The sequence below is a fragment of the Physcomitrium patens genome, chromosome 2 (assembly GCF_059467195.1).
Source record: "Physcomitrium patens ecotype Gransden chromosome 2, ASM5946719v1, whole genome shotgun sequence".
NCBI classification, from domain to species: Eukaryota; Viridiplantae; Streptophyta; class Bryopsida; order Funariales; family Funariaceae; genus Physcomitrium; species Physcomitrium patens.
Genome location: NC_143411.1, coordinates 13,134,220 through 13,143,088, shown reverse-complemented (window position 1 = coordinate 13,143,088; position 8,869 = coordinate 13,134,220). Strand labels below are relative to the sequence as shown.

At 34.8% G+C, this 8,869-nt stretch overlaps 1 protein-coding gene across 3 annotated transcripts; it reads right to left on the bottom strand.

Annotated features, from left to right (window-relative positions):
• Positions 1 to 1,476: 1,476 nt before the first annotated feature.
• LOC112278994 (molybdate transporter 2) lies at positions 1,477 to 4,881 on the bottom strand. 3 transcript variants are annotated; one of them, XM_024513001.3, is made up of 4 exons: positions 4,789 to 4,881; positions 3,792 to 4,096; positions 2,687 to 3,420; positions 1,477 to 2,566 (listed from the first exon to the last, which is right to left on the bottom strand). In XM_024513001.3, the coding sequence occupies exons 2-4, from the start codon at positions 3,982 to 3,984 to the stop codon at positions 2,084 to 2,086; spliced, it is 1,410 nt and encodes a 469-aa protein (XP_024368769.1). In that variant the 5' UTR covers positions 3,985 to 4,096; positions 4,789 to 4,881; the 3' UTR covers positions 1,477 to 2,083. The 3 variants fall into 3 exon arrangements, with proteins under 3 accessions (XP_024368769.1, XP_024368768.1, XP_024368767.1); XM_024513000.3 differs by having other exon boundaries at positions 4,591 to 4,847; XM_024512999.2 differs by having other exon boundaries at positions 4,200 to 4,843.
• Positions 4,882 to 8,869: the final 3,988 nt, after the last annotated feature.

Below are 8,869 nucleotides of genomic sequence, written 5' to 3'. Positions count from 1 at the left end.
AAGCATGACGAGAGGAAGACTAATAAAACTGCAGGGAGGGGGATGGCGTGAGGCGGTCCGTGGTGGCAGGCAGAAGGTTCGAGGCCGAGACGCGGGAGAAGATCCGAGGTGGTTGGGTCGGTGGTAGGGGGCGTAACATTGAGCCGACGTGGAGGGAGAAGTGTTTCCATAAGTTGACAGCTTGGCATCCACGCGGACACCAGCTTCCTTCCGTTCACTTTCGTCGCACTTGGCCACCTTCGACGGGCATCTGCACGACAGAACGCCTCGTCCGTCGGTTCCATCGGTCGTTCGTTCACTTTTCACGTTGCAGGTATGCTCCTCGTCGGACGTCGTCGGACTCCGTCACATTCCAGGAAGAGTGTAGCGAAATTGGTTGTGACTATAGTTCATTGATTCAACTTTAGATATCTTATAAATAAAAAAAACGATTAATTAGTCATTTTTTCATGGTTTTGGACTTTTTGATTCTTAATTTTTTGACATTCGTTTTCTTGATGCAACTACAATTGAATTCTTTGTTGGAATTTTGTAAGTCAATAAAAGTAAAATATCATAAAATTATTATATAAATATGACATATAGTAACTTAAAGTATCTATGTAATAATAAAGAGATGCAAAATAAATCTATTATTAAAATAAAATAAAGTAAAATAAATGTGTTTACTAGATATCTGTTTATATATATATATATAATTTATTTAGTATATATGTAGTTTACTGTCAATTTTAGTTTTTAGGAAATTCAAGAAGCTTTATGATTTATGTTTTACAATTAAATATATATATATATATATATATATATATATTTACATATACATATATATGTATATATATATGTATATGTATATGTGTATATACATATATATACATATATATATAAAATTTATTAGGAATAATATAATTATAATAAAAAATAGCATAAACTATTTTTATAGTTTATTTTGAATGACTTTAGAGATTATATAATTTAAGAATTTATAATTATAATATTTAACTTCTTCAATGTTTGTATAAAAAACATTCTAAAAGATAAGAAACTTAAAGCATAATCTTTTGAGGGTACATGATACTCCAAAAGAGATGTCTACATCTAAGAAGCTTCTTTATAGTATTTAATAGTTAATTGACTATTCAAAAGAGTTTTGGTCTTTTGAAAAAGTTGCCTCAACTATATGCCATTCTTAATGAATCTTCTACATATTTTAATATCTTCTTACAAATGTTCTAAAATAAACTCATGACATTATGTCATAACTTATTGCATTAATGTGCTTGTTGATATGATACTTTATTAAAAGTTATTATTTATAAATTACTATCTGTATGAACATCCAAATGTAGACGTTAATGTTTGAACGACTGAGAGCAACATACATATTTAAGATAATATTCTCAAACAATCACAAAGCCATTGCACTCAACCAATAGCAGTAAAGCACATTTGAAACATGCATAGAAGTACACTGAAATCTCTTCTCAATAAAAACAACAATATTTTTTTTTTATGTGAATACAAATGTAAAATCATGAATGATATTGAGTGCATGAAAACATCATCAAATCCACATGCACAAAGCTACTTTCAAAGAGAAACTACAAGAGGTCGGAAGGTAATCTGCTTTTACATCAACTAAAAGAGAGCTCTTTCAACAAACACATGCTACCCAATATATTTGTTGTCCAATATCTACATTTAAAATGTTCAAATCTACAACATGAACATTGCAATAATCACCACAAATACTAACTAATGCGGGTTTCACATGAACCCAGATACACAACCTGAACCGAACAGCCGTCAGCAACTCTAGATGTTCATGATCTTAACAGATTTTGCGAAAAATGAGACAGCGGTAATTGCTTATAAACCTGGCACTCAATTTGTTGAAAGAATCAGGGAGTCTCAACCACGGAAGAGCACATCCCATGGAGAGCAACAGAACTCGACCAACCTGCACACACACACTGCTGGAAATATAAATCTGGTTATAATCCACAAGGCCATCACCAGTTGGGCCATGACTTCGAATTGCCAATCCAGCCAGGGAGTTGGGCACAATTGCATTGTGAATTATCCCTTAAGGCGGGTTTTGGGAAAGAATGTCGTAACCAGAAGGAGATCGCCTGCTTGCTGGACCTCGGTGAGACACTCGCCTCCACAGCCTTACCCATAAATCCATATTTCGAGCGTGTAAGAGTGCAGAAAGGGCAGTCCCACATCCAAAGCCAAGAGCTGAACTGGAGTTTGTTAAGGAGATCACCGAGACAGTTAACATCACAAACGCATCGGTTCGCATGTTTTGGTCCCTACAAGCCATCGCCAATTCAAGGCCCGAAAACAAGAGCAACACACCCAGCAGTCCAATTGGGAACTGTGCTAGGAGTTGTACCAGAGATGTGCCGAAAACCAGACCCAGAAACATCTTTGCAGAACCGAGAAAGACCACCGCCATCCCAGTCTTTGCACCGAATCTGTACTGCCCTGCTAATCCCCCCGCTCCATGGCAGACCGGCATGGCGCCCCACCAACATCCCACTAGGTTCATCAGCCCCACGCTCACCTTCACTCACACACCAGACCATCAGAACCTCCACCATTATAACCATGCTTGCATCGCACATCACTCAATGGCTGTAAACTGATATCCATCGTTTAAATGGTTGTTTGAAGAAATGAGTACCGAGACTTTAAAGGGTGAAACATCCTTGCTTGGAAACAGATCGTTGGAAAGCTTGCAGACAGCTATTACGGAATTGAGAATGGAAAGAGGGAGTTGAGGAATCGCCGCCCTCATGAACCCAATCTTCCAATCCTCCTTCGTGATGGTTAAGAAATGGGGTATCGATGGTCCGAAGTGGAGTTTGGAAATTACGCCCGGATCTCGTGCGATAGCCAAAAGGACTCCCACGATGAACACCAGAAGCGCAGTCGGTAGACCGACAAACCTGCCCTCCCTCATTCTCCTCTCCCTTCTTGTAATGGACTCGTCTTCCGCGCCTTCCAAGAGTCCGACATTGTCGCTCCCACATTCATGAATGCCGCCGCCTCCAGCGCCTGTGGTGAGTACTATGAAGCAAAGAGCGGATAGCGCCATCACAAGCCCGTCCATCCCCAACCATGGCCGATCACCTGTCGTTTTTCCCTTCGTCAAATCTTGCTCTTTAAGTATGTATTTCACGGCTGTAATCCCAAATGCTATGCCCTGTGATAACTGGACACCTCGCACAACAGGCAGAGGCACAAGGCGGTTCACCACGGACATGAGACCTGTGATCCCAAGTATCGCCAGAACAAGTGCCGTAGACAACCCCGCTGCCATTATTTGGTTCAGTGAAAGGGGATCTCCTTCTGTGATTGCAACTGCAGCAATCGACTTCATGGGCTGCACCGGCATAGGTACTCCGAAGAGCAGACCTGTTCACTCGCACCATTTCATGTCACCTTTGATTGACTGCATTCTGATTCTTCGACCATTTCAAGTATTGATTTCAATATCATCGGATTGGACCACAAAAAACTTCAACCTATTGAGAAACGCAAAGCGTATGCATAGGTTCCAACTTCATTATAGGCGAGATGTTTCAAATCGGATGGAGCTGGTTACACAAGTTGAGATCACAAGCATAAACGCACAACAAACGTGAACCCTTAAGTCGAAATCAGCGGCCTGGTATTAGATTTCCAAATAGGTGCGTTCCACATGATTTCGAAGGGATTACGTTCGATTGAATAACGTCTACCTTGGCTAACGTAACATGGTGCTTAATGAAACATAATTCACTGACCTGTGACGACGTTGTAGGCGCCTGTGAAAACCAGGGTTGTCCCAAGATCAAGTCCATTGACGAGCACCAGAGCGAGTACAATAGGCACAAAAGTGCCAAGATCGCCCACAGAACCACCCAATTCTTCCCAAACGAGCTTGTGCCCCATATTACGCTTAACTCGCCCTAGTACTGATTCTTCAGGCTCCGCCATTGCTCTATATATGTATGCGACGGTGTAGCAGTGGTTTCCGAAAATGATTTCCTCTCGAAGTCACGCTGCATGCCGGAATCTAGAGTCGTCAAAACCCCTCGATCAATTAAATCTGCACCAAATCAGGTTTTTTTATTTGTTAATTCGCCTAAGTCAGAATCATTCAGACTCATTTTCCATGAGGAGACCCATAAGAGTGGATGAAAAACACTTACACAAAGGAAAAAACGAATTATGCAGACCATCCTGCACAAAGAAGTGCACGCAGGCTTATATCGCACATCAAGCTTTCAGATAGTTAACTGGCAGTCAGCGTAGAAGCAATACGCATCCAAACAACGTGGTAACACAGTAAGATGCACGATCCATTCTCAAAGGACCTCGTCCGGTACAGGGTCAGACGCTAGAGCTACAATGGAGCACTAGACCCAAAAGAAGCTGGGCATTGAAAAAGTGGCGTGTCCATGCTCTGCCAACACTCGAACCCCTGTCACAGACGCTGCAACAAACCAACCCACGCAGTTTGGAATAGCCAAGCCTACAATTCCCCTCCACCCGGAAAAAGTCACGGCTGTTGATTCACTACAGAAAAGAAGAAAAACCCACCATCGCCAATCACGCGGCTGGGCACTAGCCCGCAGTGATCAATGGAGGGAAACAGGGGAATTGGAGCAGAATTGGAACAGAATTGGCAAAAACCCAGCAACTGAAATGTGCCGCGTAGTGGAATCGGAGTGGACACTAGAAATCTAGGCAGTAGAGAGACATTGGAACAGACGGAGGTGCCTGAAGAGATCCACAAACCATAGACTAACAATCGCAAGCAAGCGACGTCGAAATCGTGTCGAGGAAGCACCTCCGAATCGCCGCGCCGCACCCCGACTCCGAGCAACCTTCGTCCCCCTTCCCCATGCCACAGGAAGAAGGACGTATCTCCGCGCCCCTGGCCCCGGGACTCTATTGCCGTCGTCGACGTGGACGGCCTTGCTCTTCAAAGTGGGCATCCAACCAAATCCTTGTCGAAGTTTTAAAGGGTGGTGTTGAAGTGGCTTATAAATGCAACATCATTGAATCGGATATCAACTCATATTTGTCAAAGTCTGATTTATATACATTTCAATTAAGGAGAATATTAAATTGACTTTCCTAAACTTTCAATTATTCTACCATATAATTATTCCATGTGACCACATCTTTGCTATAACTTTTATTGCTATTTTGTATCTTTATTTCATATTTGTTAACATATTTTAGTCTAGTTGATCATTATGTGTAAGTCAATTGTGTTGCACCTCACATTTGTCCTAGTCTTCTTTGCTTTCTTTGTATAAAGTTATTTATTAAGTTATTCATGGTGCTCTTGCAATATTGCAACAAATAATTGTGTTTTCAAACTAATCCATAATATTATTAATTCTTTATTTAAGAGCAATGCTACATCTATTGTAGTTTTATGAATTATTAGAGGAGAATTTTAAAAGTGTAACTATGGCAAACAATATGATCCTTAAAATGGACTAGAAGCAAGTAATACAATGTGATTTTGGAATAGCTCTAAAATATAGATGTGCTCAATTAACTATATGTTTGAGCTGTATATTAAGGACATACATATTTATTCCAATAATTATCTACATGATTAGATAGAAGTAGATAAAAATAGATAAAATTTTATAATATCTTCTAGAAAAGCTTCTTAGAAGCTTTATAGATATAGCCTTGACTTTACACATATTTGTAATTGATCAGTAAGTTGGAAACTTGGTCAACAAGTTAGCCACGTATAATACATGTTGGTAGCTTATAGAATAAGTTAACTTTGTGGTGCATATATAGAAAACTTATATTGTAAGTTAAGCTATGTATCTTACAGAGTCAATATGTGTTGGAGGTCCTATAGAACATTCTTACATAGTTCTTAGTTAGAGAGTATATATGGAGACAAGAGTGAAGCCTTCTTTACTTTTGTCAACACCTTTCTAATTCTTAGTCTTGTTTCAAAACTTTCTAATCTTCTTGTCTTTAGCAATAGCCATTCTAATTCAATATATTACCATCTTTGAGTGATTCTCTAATCTTTTCAAGTGATACAAGAATATATTGAATTTTCTTTCTTTAAGATTCATATTCTTGACAATTTGATAAAAATCTTAACTTATTATTTATATTTTGTTTTAGAAGTGAGTGGATTATTCTACTTCTATTGTTGTATTCTTGAAGGTAGCAGACCACCTACTTTTAAATTAATTAATAATTTTTTAATATTAATTTTTTTTTCTTTTTTCTTTTAAAGAGAATGAATTATCTCTTTTAGTCGAAATATTTAGTTGATATTAGGGATTGCAGATTATCCTCCTTTAATTTAACTTTTTAAATTTTTTTGAATTGTATATAAAAGAAAAAATTATGGATGCTACTCTTGGTTGAAGTAACAATAGATTTGCAACTATTGTAGATCTTCATAAGCTTATCAATACTCTTAAGGTGAAAATTTCACATATTTCCAATAAAAATCATTGAGTTACTATTTCTATGTGCATAAAAAAAAGTCAAGAATGAAGTTCAAAGTTTGCATCAAGAAGTTGTGCAATAAAAAAAAGTAAGTAGATCAAATTCACAAATGAATTTGAGGAGCCTTGCTACTATAATTATAAGAAAGACAAAGATAAGTACGTCAGAGAAGTTTAATTAAATAGAATAATTTTTTTGAAGGTTTTTACAACAAATAAATTTCTATCTAAGATTGTATCTTTTTCAATATCTTGATAGATTTACTCAAGTCAAATTCATAGGTACACTTATCTCTAAGAGTATTCTTTTTAAGTTTGCATCTTTAATGAAAAAAGATTTATTACTAATCTATGATTTTAAATTATTCTTAAAAGTATTTATGGCTATAATTAAAAAAAATATTCAAGAAAAGATAGTAAAGACAAAATTTATATTTCTACAACAAGCATCATGTTCAGCCACTATTTTTGTTGTTAAATTCTAAAATCTTGCTTACGATGTAGATTGAAATGACAAAGCTTTTATCAATCAATTTTGGTATGAGTTGAAAGATAATATCAAAGATTTATTATTGACAATGCTAAGAACAAATTTATTGGAGTAATTTAATACTCTATGTATTATATATAATAATTGACTCTTTGAAAGATGATAAGAACAAAGATTTAGCTGAAGAGTTACAAGTTCAGATATTGCAACATCTTTTAAGTTTTTGGAAGCTTATTTGTCTAAACCAAAGTCTATGCAAATTTATATAGTATGTTTTAAACTTCTTATTAAGCAAAAAAAGACTCATTACTGTCAAGAAGATTTGCGCCAATATTGTAAAAAATCCAAGCACATTGCTCAATATTAACCAAAGAAGTAGAAAAATTACAAAATAAGGAACATGGTTGCAAAAGAAGAAAATATATCAGAAAACAAGTTTCACCAACTATAATAAGGACAATGCAGCTAGAATCTTATATAATACTTAATAAATGTCATATTCTCTCCTCAAACTCCTCATCTTATTTCACAATAGAAGTTTTTTTAGGACCAAAAAATTACAAAGTCTTAGCCTTATTAGATTTATGAACCTTAGCCTATTTTAAAAACAAAGACACTATTAAAAAATAAGAAATATTATTATTTAAGAAAACCAAACTTGTCAATGTAGAAGTAATAGATAGTTTTTTGTTGTCTTCTAGAGTTATTATACATAAAAAATTTCCTATAGATGTAGCAACCAGTGGTCATAATAAATCAATAACATTTAATGTGATTAAATCTCTTTTTAATCTAATTATTTTTACATTATCAAGACTAAAAAAATAAAATCCTTAAATAGATTGGATTTTTTATATTTTATATTTTTTTATTTAATTTAGGTTAAGATTATGCTATGCAAGTAGAAATCAATAAGATTAATACATCTAAACTACTATTGGTAATTGCAAAAGCTTTAATGCATACTACAAAAGAAGGATCAAATTTTGCTATATACATCACATCTATTATTAATAAATAAATAAATAAATCAAGTAGCATTCTAAGCCAATACTAAGATTATCAAGACGTTTATGAAAAGAAGAATGTAAATATTCTTCTAGAGCATCATTCTTATAATTGTTCCATTGATCTTCAAAAAAAAGCTCAACTATTATTTGGACCAATGTATAGCCAATTACAAAATGAATTAGGTATATTCAACAAGTACATTGATGAAATTTTAGCTAAGAATTTTATACTCCATTCTAAATCTCCAATTGGAGCTCCTATCTTACTTGTGAAGAAAAAAAATAAACTTTTGTGGATATATATGGACTATCAAAGTTTCAACAAGATCACTATCAAGAATAAGAATCCTCTATTTTTGATTTTAGGACTTTTGATCAATTCAATTAAGCAAAGAACTATACAAAAATATTTCTACAAGGAGCATACAATCTTGTATGCATTAAAGAAATAGATGAATGAAAAATTATGTTTTGAACCAAATATGGATATTTCAAATATAATGTCATGCCTTTTAGACTTACAAATGCACTTATTTCTTTTTAACATTTGATAAATGATATATTTTGTATACTTCACACTACTTAAATTAACTTCCTAGGATACATCATTTCAAATAATGGTCTTATGATCAATCTTAAGAAGTTCAAACTATCATAGATTAGAAGATTCTAAAAATAGTTAAAGATTTTATTATAAATATATATTTATTATAATTTTTATTTAGATAATATGAATCAATAAAAATAAATAAAAATATATTAATTTTATAATATCTTTTATAAAAGCTTCTTAGAAGCTTTATAGATGTTACTTTGACTTTATATGTATTTGTAATTGATTAATAGGTTAAAAACTTAGTCAATAAGTTAACCAC

What these genes read in the sequence shown, in the direction of transcription:
- LOC112278994 (XM_024513001.3), bottom strand. Translation starts at nt 3,984, where the DNA reads ATGGCGGAGCCTGAAGAATCAGTACTAGGGCGAGTTAAGCGTAATATG. An exon ending in CGCCTACAACGTCGTCACAG is followed by an intron (nt 3,421 to 3,791) that starts GTCAGTGAATTA and finishes GCGAGTGAACAG; the next exon opens with GTCTGCTCTTCGGAGTACCT. An exon ending in TTTCACCCTTTAAAGTCTCG is followed by an intron (nt 2,567 to 2,686) that starts GTACTCATTTCT and finishes GTGTGAGTGAAG; the next exon opens with GTGAGCGTGGGGCTGATGAA.